General features: G+C 39.4%; 1 protein-coding gene across 1 annotated transcript in view; it reads left to right on the top strand.

Annotated features, from left to right (window-relative positions):
- The first annotated feature begins 515 nt into the window (after positions 1-515).
- dph1 (diphthamide biosynthesis 1) overlaps positions 516-12,801 on the top strand; it is a 66,727-nt gene continuing 54,441 nt past the window's right edge. The window contains 1 exon segment of the mRNA XM_042487279.1: positions 516-575. Coding sequence (XP_042343213.1) covers positions 541-575 — 35 coding nt within the window. The 5' untranslated portion in view covers positions 516-540.

Genomic DNA, 12,801 nt, shown 5'->3' with positions numbered 1-12,801 from the left:
GTTAGTAGGTCTCCTGTCAGCATGCAACACCATCAGCAGGACCTGTGGTTATTAATTGGTTGCTTGATTTCAATTTTACAGCAACCCCATCAGTCGTTTTTTTTACACATTAAATTACAGCATCTTTTGTGAAGCCAGGGAATTCGGGGGGAGTTTATGTGTTTCAGTAGCAAAGAGAGCGAATATGTGTCTCACAGAGCCAGTGGCAGGCGTGGAGACAGACAGGAAAAAGAGAGAGTTTAATGGTTCCATACAAGCCCTGAGCTGTAGAGATAGACCTGCGGTGATTGGTTTGGACTATATTTCCAACACCCCATCACTTGCTAAAATAAACCAATAGTACTACCGTGGCAGAAGGGAAATTACCCTGAAATGTCACTATTTGCTGTCAGCGCAGCACTCTGAACCAGTAGCAGAGACTATGTATAACTGTGCTGTCCAGGATTTATTAAATAACATGTTGCTGTCAAGTATGTAACTTTTTTTATTTGCCTTTTTCCACTCTCTCCAGTGGCTCTGCAGCTTCCAGAGGGCCTGCAGATGTTTGCCTGTGTCATCGCCGACATCATCGAGAGGTAAGGTGGTGATTTCGAGCACTCAAGTTATTTGAGAGTCTGTGAGTAAGAAGCAGGTGAAGAAGTCAAGCCAGCAGAGTACGAACTCTAACTGCCGCAGCTACTCTGTACTCATTAGGAGCCGGGGCTTTATCATGATGTCCCGCCTTTGACTCAATCAGGGATTCAGCTGAAAATGAGACACGATTACACTGTTTCAGGACAGAGCAGATATCACAGCTTCCCTTGCTCACAGTTGGAGGAGGGAAGAGATATTATTCTTGTTAATTACATCTTGTTTCAGTCTGCGTATGCCCTATTGCACACCAGCACTCTGTCACACAGACACCACAAAGTTCTTTCTTTTCATCCTGCAGCGAGAAGTGCTTCAGCATTAATGTGCTCTTTTATGCTACACTTGGGTTTGGCCTACACCGTGTGCTTAGAACCATTTGTGCGTAGTTAAAAGAAATGCATTTTTAAAAACATTTATGCAAGGGCAGTTATGAAGCATTTTTCTCCCTGATTTGTGTCTCTGTGGTCTTTTTCAGTAGGCCTCTGTTTAGGGTTGGGAATTAATAAGATTTTACTGATGCCAGTGCCATTTTCTGCTAAGTCTTAATCAATTCCCTTACTGCTTCCTGGTCAACTCTGTGTGTGAATAAAACATAGGGCGACAGGTTTTCAGCGTCAACGCAGTGTTGTGAGTCATTTCCCCTTTTTCACTCATTTTCCCTCTCTGTGCAGCAAGCGTGAAAAGGGAAGCTGATGGGCAAGTTATGTTGGCTGTAGCAACAGTCTGTCATTATCTAAAATGGATGAGATGGGAGTACATTTGTACAGCGTTCATTTTCATCTCGGTTTTCCTAGTCAAATTAAAAATCTGATTAGCATGCCTGCATGGTGCTTATGTTATTATAACATGGGATATATACCCCTAATAGCAGATGTGCTGGAATGAAAGCTCATGCTGTATAGAAAGATGTTTTCAGCATAGTGCTGCTGTTTCTATCCTCACTCAAAATTAACATTTTACAGACATTACAAGAAGCACCGTTATCATCTTTGTGAAATAAACCCACGCTTTGGACCGTTTCTTCCTCTCCGCCATGACTCCTTCATATTGCCAGCACGTTCCAACTCCCAACTTGTCAGAAGACGCCACTCCAGCATCGGTTTGGGACGTTCAGGGATGGTGTCTAAATTAACGCTCATTACATGCTTAGTCTCTTTTCAAAATACACTTAAAACATAGATTACAAAAAATGTATTTTAGGTTTACTTGTTAAGGTTTAGGTAATAACAGTACGTGTTTAGATTTAGAAAAAAAAAACTTCATGGTTTGACTTAAGGAATTTTCTGACTAGCATACTGTAACTTCATGTTACATACATCACATACGTCTAGGGACGTACTTGACTCAGAATTATGTCAGTCGAATCGGATTTTGCTGTTCAATACGAATTTTCAACGATTCGTTTCGTTGTCCAAAGTTTTAAAGTCTGAGCAGGTTCAGTGGGATGTTCAATGTGACAGCTGCATTCGCTTAATATAGCAGAAAAGCTAAGGGTGCTAACAAAGGGTCGGAAATGTGCTACAACAATTTTGGCAACACTAGATATCAAAGAAAAGCCAGAGACAGCAGCATATTAACTTGCTGTTAGCTGTAATCTCAACACTTCTAAGCAGATGAGTAGTCTCTCTGTCCCTCTGTGCCAAGTATCTGTCTCCTGATGTCACTCACTGCCTGCATGTCCGCAGTTCAAAGAGTAGCATGAAAGTCATGAGTGCTCACTCTGCAGCAAAATCTGGGGACCAAAATGTCCCCAGAAGCACACAATGCAGCATACTGACCAGCAACAAAAAAAAAAAAAAAACCCAAACAAACTGAAAAAACAAAACGATTGATCGACTTGAGGCGATCTCAGTCGACTGAGAGGTCTCTGACTAGATCATTCGAGTCTCCGACTTTAAAGGGGCAGCCCTACAACACTGAAATTCTGCAGTTATGTTGATCCATCTACCTCACCTCGTCCCTGCTTTATGCAGACCTTCCTGCTCCTTCTGCTCAGGGCATCAAAAAATGCCATAGTCTGGTGCACCTTGTAGCGCTGCTAAACGGTGCCTCTGCATCAGTATCTAAGGCAGGGGGCCACTGACCAAGCCTCAGTATTTGACAAGTTAGGAGTGAGACCGGGTTCCATATTGCAAGTTTCCCGCATTGTTGATGCGTGTGTTTTGCGTCACTGAAAATCTCAGAAAAACATGATGACATCTTTGAAAGGAATTCTTAAGCTCGGCATACAATTCCGATGGATCAGACAATTTGGAACCAGATCCTTGATTTCCATCCCTACCTCTGTTTCTCAGGACCTCTGCCTGCCAAGTGTTTTCACAAGGAAAATGGCTATCCTTTAACAACCAGAATGGATTCTTTTCACAGGTGTTTCGTCAACACTAAAATAATTATGTGATGCACAAGAGTGGCAGGACTGACACAAACTTCCAAGGCTGACTAGATATTTGATTTCACACAGGGAAGCTGGACCACATCAGTTTTCCTGTATATTTTATGCTCTTCTTGCCTACATGTGCTTTGCTATGCCATGAATTTATATGGCATAAAACTTCTTGCTCAAAGAAGTGATGGACAGGAGGCTGTCCTTCTCTTTTGCCTCAACTCTTTTATCCATCTTCTCTTCTTTCTCCACCATTTTGTCCATCTTTTCTCCAGCTGTATCAGACTTCTATGGCTTTATCTTTCTATCACTCTCTTTAAGTCATATCTGCTTTTTTTATCAGCAGAAAGATGACAGAGGGAAGTTTTGATGATAGGGTCTGGTCTTATCAGTGCTGCTGCTATCAGACTGAGAGCTACCACCGTTTGCTGCATGGCTTTTAAACTGCACACCCACTCAGTCCACATTTATGTGTTTGAATTGTTACTGTCCATCACAGAGTCTGCAAAATCGGCCCCATCTCTTCTAATGAGAGCAATTAGCGGACACTAATTGCTTTTCTCACTGTCTTCATACCCCGTGTTCTATCGCTCGTCCCTCTGTATTTTTCATACGATTTCTCCCGCTGACTGTTGCAGAGAAGATGGTTCTCACGGTTTCCCTTCATTAGCTCCTGTTATATAGTTTTCCTAAAGCTATTTTGCTTCTGTTTTCGCTGTCTTACTATATAATAATTTTCTTTGCAATTCTAGTCTTTTCAGATTTAACAGATTGATTCTTTGAATCCTGGATGAACATCAGAGCCTTTATGAAGTACTAGATATCTCCCATTTTTCGTGAACAGACTGTGAGGTTGAGTATGTCATTTGAATGACATCAGCTAAGTTTGAGTGCTTTTGTCTCCTTATAAAATAACAAAGGTCTTGACAAACTCAATGGATTTTTAATGTTGGTAATCTGGGATCATATAACATATGATCATGTAACTATCAGTTACAATAATGTTTTACTCACCAAAGTATTTGCTGAGATCTGGAAACAAGATCACAGAAGTAAAATGAAGTCGGACAAGGCAAAAAAAAAAAGAGCAGTCAGAGAATCAGACAGATTGTAAAAAGATTAAAGGTTTGGCAGATTTATCAAAATCTGTTTGTAAACTGAAGGTGAGCCCACCTGAAATGTCGGCAATAATCCTGGATTGCATGGAGAAACTATCTGTGCACACATTTACAGCTGTGGATCTTGGTTCTGTGTTGATCCATGTGATGTTGAAAATTGGTCTGTAAACGGTGGGATGTTGACATCAGTCAGTTTTGTTAATAATTAGTGTTGTCCTGATCGAGTTTGTTTTTGGCCTAAGTCATTTAAAGGTTCTTAATGTGTCATTCAGAGCATTAATATAATAGCAAACCACTATTTGTTATGCAAAGATATAGTGGAGTAATGGCATCCTGAGCAAAGTATAAGGTAACGCTACCATCTTTATGTTGTTTGTTGTGTCAAGCGGGTCAGGCCACTCATGCATGTTAGTACCCCACTGGCAAACTCATCATTTTCACTTTGCACTATGCTTACATGGCTTTTACCACTGATTTTCGGACAGCCCAGTTGCAGAGGCATAGCGTTTGCTTCTGGTCCACAATTTTATATGTTTTGCAATGTGCTCAGTAATGCCATAACATATATTGCAATATATTACCTGTTGTCAACTGTAAATTATGTCCCAAAAGGAAAACTTTATAATCAGCTGTTTTATCTAATAAGATCAAGTTTTCAGTCTGTTCATTTCACATCAGTCATTTTTCTTGCAGTAAAATGTATCTAGTTGACTATAAAAGCTATTGATTTTATTACCTAGTAGGCCACCAAAAGTTAAATTTGTATTTGCAATATCAAGGATGCCTATCAACATCAAGCAAGGGACTACCGATGAAAACTAGCTCCCCAGATAACTCGAGTGCATTTACATTTATTTAAATGTGCAATGTCCCTTCTTAAATAAATGGATTATAAATTACAAATCAATCATTTAAATAATAAAAGAAATTCAGTGCCTCTGTATCAATACAATATTGCCATGCATATATTGCAATACTATGCTGTATTTTTTCCCCCACCCCATCATGTAGTGATTTTACAGTCATTTTACAGAGTGATGCCTCTTTTATCTTGTAAACAATCATTTGTTGAGTATAGATCTATCTGCTCTCAGATAGTACATAAACCCTCAACACCAACCAAAAGTCTTGATTTAATAGCACCAAAGAATCTCAGTTGCCTTTGACTTAATACATGTAAATATTGTAACCTGCATGACTGAGAATTGTTTCAACACGCTTTTCTTATTTGATGGCCAAAAGAATGGCAGTTGACATCCACATCACGTCAGAGGACTTAATGGTGCAAACAGTAAATCTGCTAGCTCCTCACTGTATGATCTTTTATCCTGATGTGGGGGTGAAATTGACACATTTGTGGGGAGGAACTAAAGAAACTTAAGGTCTTGGTTAAAGTCTGTTTTCATTTCATGCTGTAACCGGATAGACAGTGCCCTGGAAGTCAGAACTGAACTGATAGCAATCTCAACATGGAAGCTCAGAATTTGGCTCATCCCTTCAAAGGTTTAACCTGCAGGTGAAAGATGCTGCCCCCCTGATGAAACTGCTGGTTGGGGAGAAACCAAGATGTTCTGCCGTGAGGCGTGTCAACAGTTCTGTCCACCAAAAAAATGGAAAATTACATAACTCCCAACCATAGATTGTACAACAATAGTGGACATAGCCAATGTAACATCACCCACTGGTTTGTGGATGTCCAATTTGAAGCCTACCAATCTGGTCTCACCCCCATCTTGTCTAAAGCCTCCTACAGACTGAGATTTTAGAAATCCCATAAGTTAATTGGAAGCTACACTGTGCAACATGTATTTAGACTGTATGATGACAACGCCTACTGAATCGCAGGCTACGATGTACACCCATTGACATCAATACCCAAGAACAAATTGTTGTCAGCGTACGTCATCCATGTACACTACTCAATTTTACAACGGGAGCTGGAAGTAAATCTTAGCATCTGCTAGCATTTAGCATTCACTAGTTGCATTGATGAGTGCGTCATTTCATGCTGCGTTTCTGTTGGTTGGTCAATAGACGTAGGTCATAGCAGCAGTCACACAGTGAGATGGTCATCCCATATTTCTGACACTGTCAGAATTTTATCCTATACTGTCTTTGATCGCAAGATTGCGACAATGGCCATCCTCAAACCTCTCTCAGTCTGTGCCGTAGGACCACCTTTTTTTGAGCAACAACCAAAGATATTGCAACATTTCTCTCTCTAATTTCTGAGACAGCCCAAAATCATACAGTATATACAGGGCTTAATACCGACGCTTGGTCAGCTGCCCTCAACGTCAGGTAATGAAACACAGAGACACCCTTTATCGGCAGAATTAAACGCGGTGGGTGAGAGCATTTTTTTGATGTTTTAAGGAACTGCTGTATTATAAAGAGCAAGAAGGTATACATAGGTTGGGCAGGAGCGGAGGTGGATTGGTCAGATAAACACTGGAATTTCATCCAAGAGGCAGCCTTTAGTTTCCTGTGAGAGTGGGGATTAAGTCACTTTTGGCGTCAGCCTCAAGTGGCCATTCAAAGAACTGCAGTTTTTGGCACGTGCTTCCAATTCAAGTACTATATGTAAACCCTGTAAATGATCACGCATGATTAGAATGAGACATATTTAAAGCAGACTTTGCAGTGAATGTAATTTCAGACCACTTTATTGTGGCACAACCAAGCCAACCGTTGCATTGATGAAAATGCAATTGGCCATACCAGTCCTAATGTGGATTTATCATGGTATTTGAGGGTAGTGTTTGGACAGAGTGAGTGACAGTAACCTTTGGATGTTAGCACAGCAGGCAGCTGACCTCATGCCACCCAGCCTATGTTTAGGGTTACGAGAGGTCCCAGGAGAGGTGGGTGGCGCTGCCATCAACATCACCGCCGCAGTCCCTGGTACTCAGGAGACAGGGCTGAGGTCCATATCAAAATGGGGATGAAAGCACTAAGCTGCCCTCAGAGTAAGGCGCATCAGTGGGAGGGACAGCTAAGTCTTAATGAGGACAAGCTGCTCTGAATTATGGCCATGCCGCAGTTAATACACTGAGGCCAAAACACTCACCCTTTACATATGCACACTTTTGCAGTCACAGAGTAGCATGCTTAGTGTGTTGGGCGCTACATTTCTCTTTCAAGCAGTATCTGTCTCTCTCTCTCTATGTTTGTCTACCCATCTACTTATCCATCTATCTGTTTGTCTTTCTGACTTGGCATCCCTTGATCCGCTTGACTGTCTATTTCATCCAGATTCACCCGGGGAAAATAAAATAGCAGCACAAACTACAGCCTCCAAAATGGACTTTAAGTAGAATCAACACATTTGTGACCTCAAATTGAATTCAAAAGTAAAAATAAATAAATGCATGAATCAGAACCAATTACAAAATCAGACAAATTAAAGTAAACATTTCACAAATGAAATGGGCCAGACCTGGAAACTATCAGCAAAGAACTTGGACTTTTGTGGAGTTAGCAGGTCAGTCAATCAAATATGTTCCTTGAAAAAATGGCTTAATTTCCACTTTGAGTTGCGGGGATATGTCCACCTCACTTTTCAGAATTATACGTTTGTTTCAGTTTGATTCAATTATGTAAATCTCTTTAAACATTGTTCTCTTACTGGCCAGCCACCAAAATCCAGATGAGAGACACTCTGAGAGGTTAGTATTGCTCATCTGAGTCGCCGTCAGTATTACCAGGCACTCTCAGTAATTAAGCTTTGTCAGAAGTAGTGAGTGATTTGCAGACTTCTGTGCCCTGTGAAAACATTCTTTTCAGAATGCATGCAAATCAGATTTTTTTTTCCCAAAGCAGATCTTAAAGACAGACTGTCCACTAGGGCTGGGTATTTTGTTTGTTTTTTAAATGATACCTATGACAAAACAATAATTATATGGTAACAGTGCCTAAATGAATTCTTTTTCCCAAATAAAGTACAAACAGTCAACAATAAAGAAAGGAAGTCTTTTTGTAACTGCAAAGGCAAAGTTGAACCTGAAATTGAATATACTACCTCTTACCAGTTTAAATACACTTTGCACAGCCATGTTTAACTTCATCCTCTCTACTCCGGTCACTGCAGCCTCCCTGTCACCGTTATCCAGCACACACATGCCCTCTCTTTATCTCTTGGCTGCACACTCGCTACACACGTAATCTGGCACTGAAATGAGGCACCAAAATCTGCATCATGATTCAGTCGGGTTGGTACCACACATGTAGGAACCAGTGCCATGATGGCATAAAGTTTTGGTTGTCACCCGACTGTCCACTCTGGTATTTGCAAGTGATCAGATTGGATTTGTGTGTCAGTAACTGAGTAGCAGTGCTGGTGACGCAGCTCTCAAATGGCAGTCTATCATGTGACCCTCCAAACAATCAGGCTGGGAAGTTGCAGTTATTTATTTCAATGTATTTCTATGTCTATCCACGGACTGGTGTTCCTCATGTTGTCCTCTTGAGCGCTTTGCTAGTAGCAGCACGGATTCGGCTCAGCACTTCAGTCACTTTGGATTTGACGTTGATGTTTTGTGCCGTAATCAAAGACACTTTGAAATCTGATTTGAGCAACCAGAGTGCCCAGACTGAGACACATCTGTATCCAATTTGAATCCAATCCAATTCAACTAAAATTACATTTCAGATTACCTCAAAATGTGGTGTGGATCCAATTTGCAAAATTAGCTTTTTTTTTTTTTTGCTGTCAAGACTTTCTTAAAACCATTCTGGATACATTGTGGATGTGCCAGAACTCAGATTTAGGCTGGCAGTATGAACAAAGCCAAATGTTTGTTGATAATGTTGAGAATAGTTTTTTTAATTTTTTGTCCAACATTTTCATTATAATATTACAAAATTATCGAGGAAACTATAGCCTGTTAAAGGGTTAAAGCATTATTCATATAGACATTTTTGTTGCCTTTTTTCATGTATCATGCGTTTATTATGGAAAGCATGATAACCAGTAGATCACCACATTTGATAAGGTAGATGCCCTTGCATGATGCTTGCACTTTTGAGGGGTTGTAGTGGCCATGTGGTTCAATGCACTTATTGTAAGTAGTGTTGGATGAAGGCATCAGTGAGAGGAATTGAATGATTTGTTGTTTGCAAGATGATATCAGTGTAAAGCAAAGCAGGGAATAGATTATAGATTTTTTTTGTTTAAGAGCAACTAAAAACCAAACCTACACATTTGACCTTAAAGGTGGTATTTTAAATATTGTACATCCAAAAACATACAGTTATCCATTGCTAAAATGCTAGAATGTAAGTTAAGATGATGTCATTCATAAGGGAAGGGTGTAATTTTAAGCTGTTTATTAAATTGGATAGTATTTATGTAAATCTTCTGCAATATAACAACATGACATTCCTGGATGTTAATATGTCATGAAATTTCTGTACACTCAACTCCTCTAATGCCTTCTGTCTAAATAACCATGTCAAAATATGTAAAGCAGTAGTCCATTTTTTATTTTTTGGTCCTCCTTTATCTGATTCTCTCTGAGCCATTTCATTTCCTTTACTCTCTGTGTTGACATTGTCATAGGAATTCAAAGACTTATGAACTCTGCTTTCACGGGTAAACAAAAGAGAAAAAGCTTTCAGAATAAAAGAAGGAATTGGTAACTTGCGCAGGCAGGCGATGATGCATGTGCTGTCACTGTACCATATGTTTTATTGCCTTTGATGGTATACCAGCTGTCTCATCCCTAGCTTTGAAAGATACTTTTATGAACTTACTTCAATATTTACTGCTGCTGCCTTTGTGACAGTGGGGGAATATAAAGAGAGAAGCAGAAAGCCGGGTGTGCGGGGATGTCGTCTCGTCCCCTTCCTGAGGACAGCACTGGCATTTAATGTTCTGTCTCTGTTCTCCTGGCACAAAAACCCCGGGCCTCTACATGGAGATGTTGGCTTGTAACCTAATCCAAGGTCTTGTTCTCTGATGTTTGATGGTTAAACAACAAATTTGCTGAGCACACAAGGCCAAAGGGCTGCTGCTATTGAAGCACAGAACAATAGTGAAAAATGAACCATTCCTCTCCCTGACTGAAACTGAGTCCTCTGACTATTTATAATGCAAAAAAGGCCTCCATAAATGCGTCGGTAAAAAGATACAATATACTTGCTTTAATAATGTTATTGTTTTGTTTCTAATAAATGTACCCAGGGCTTCCTGTGAAGCAGTATTGATGCTGACTGTATTAAAGTAAATTGAATTGACATTTTATTACTGAGCTGCAGTTTAAGAGGCAAAGGTGAGCTTTATACAACAACAAACACAAACATCTTTAGAAATTAGGAAATTGGTAGACTTAAAAAAAAATCTGTTTTTAGTAGGTTTCGAGAAGAATGCACTCTTTGTGCCACAAATGACTATAATGAAACACAGTTTGGTAGGTTTTCATTTTTGTCATTTATACTGATAACAGTTTACAACTATCTGTTTGATGGTTATACAATTAGTCTATTTTTGAGTGAGGGAAATATCTATTGGAGAATGGACTCACACGGTTTAGTATGCTAACTGTTGAATTGGCGGGTTCAAACCACGTTTTCCCCTGCCATATTAGTTTTTAAAAGAAGTATTTCAATGCCACAAAAATGTTCTTTTCACAAAACTAGGCTGTCTGTGCAGTAGGAAAATACAAATACTTTTGAAATTGACGTGACATGATGTGAGCTCGGCTGTTTCAACACAGGAAACAATGTACCGGCTAGCTTGAAAAAAAACTCTTGGATTATAGTCAAATGGTAAGATAGAATATCTCGATGACATTTTAGGCAAGAAAAATGTGTCATAATCATAATTCATACTTTATTAGCACTGCTTATAGTTTAATGCTAATTAGTTTTTTCAGTCTACATTTTTACAATACAGGAAACTGTGGCGGCCACTTGTTCTCAAGTTCTCATATAACGGCCAAACAGTGCACAAAAAATGTTTAAGGTGAAAAATAGACAATGCTTCAACTGAATCTTGGTTCATATTTGATGGGCTCTGCTAGTTTTACATTTTGATCAGCATTTGGTCTGAGTTGAAGACACTCTTTGTGTCTTTGGTGGCAAGCATACAAAAATGTGAAAGTAATATTGTTTTATTAGTTGGGAGATGAGCAAGGAGATCTTAGTGCTGGTAAGATGGAGCGAAGTTTACCACAGTCTGTTTACACGCTACAACCATTGTCATGATACAAAGCTAATTAAAATTCAGCAAAGTATCCCTCCAACTATTGTGATTGAGGCCAGCTTGTTGCGTTTGAATTACAAGAGTTGTGGTGTTGCTTTTTTAGTTAAAAAAAAATACAGTGAACATAAAGTTGCATTAATATGTAGTGAAACAGAAAAAGGAGTGGGAGGTAGCAGAACAGAGAGAAGCAGAAATAGCTCAATTAAAATGTGTGAGTAATGTGTTACTAAAAGCCTCAACAGTCACCAAAATATTTATTTCCCCTACATCTGGCAGTTGTCCCAAACCCATTCACCAGTAACCAATTCCCTTACGTTTTTCTGCAGAAAGAAAACAGTCAGCAGAAAAATATCCCAGGTCTTCAGACTACAGTGTAACAAGGCCCACATTTCTGATGAATATAGAAACAAGGGTAGGAAGGAAGCTTTCCCAAAAAAGGCCTTATGAATAAAGATAGGTTAGTGACTAAGCCTACGCATCGTCAGAGAGGGCCAAGCAGCCCCAGCATTGAGTATACAGTTATGAGTAATGGATTTGCAATTTTTAACTGTAATCTCAAAGCACAATCATAAATGGTGCCTAACATCCACAGACACTGAGATAGTGGAGTCACAAAAAATGACCACAATAGTATAACAGTTAAATGAGGCAAACGCATCTTTATTTGGCTCAGTAGCAAAAAAAATGATTCTGAAACACCACAACTTTTGTGCACGCCTTTTATCTTGTCTGAAGCAAGACACCAGCTTCCATTTAGAGCTGCAACAATTAATTGATTAAACTAATCGCCAACAAATTTTTTATTTGGTTTAAGTATTGTTTTTAAGAAGAAAAATCAGATTTTTTTGAATTCCAGCTTCTGAGTTGGAAAATATTTTCTGGTTTCTTTACTCTTTCATAACATTAAGCTGATTATCTTTGGGTTGTGGACAAAACAAGACATTTGAGGACGTTATCTTAGGCTTTGGGAGACAAGTATTGGATTTTTTTTTTTTTTTTTACCTTTTTTTACTTTTATAGACAAAACAACTCAGCAATTAATCGAGCAAATAGTAGATCAATTGATCATGAAAATAATGCCACAATATTGGCATTTGCTGCCACATTTAGATTTTTTTGGAACTGTGTGTCTCTCTTAATCTCACTGCAGAGCGTACAGCACCAAGTGCAGTAAAAGTCAACTTTAAACATTTGTTAATTCATATGTTTTAGTGTTGTCTGTTCTTTTTTGCAACCCACTTTAGATTAAACCAGCCGTGCTCCCACGGAACCCTGCCTCTGCAGCAGCTGCTCCTTTAATCCATCAATCTGATCAGCTCTGATCGATCTGACCACAAACTGATCAAAAAGATTGTGAGACGATCAAAACATTATTTTTCCCAATTCTCACAGGTCAAACTCAACAAACTGCTGCTAAGGGGACTTGCGCCGCATTCAAGGCCCCGCGAAAACCTCTGTATTCAGAA

Source organism: Plectropomus leopardus, chromosome 5, assembly GCF_008729295.1.
Source record: "Plectropomus leopardus isolate mb chromosome 5, YSFRI_Pleo_2.0, whole genome shotgun sequence".
Lineage (NCBI taxonomy): Eukaryota > Metazoa > Chordata > Actinopteri > Perciformes > Serranidae > Plectropomus > Plectropomus leopardus.
The sequence above is the reverse complement of the archived record's forward strand: the minus strand, read 5'-3'. Positions and strand labels throughout refer to the sequence as shown.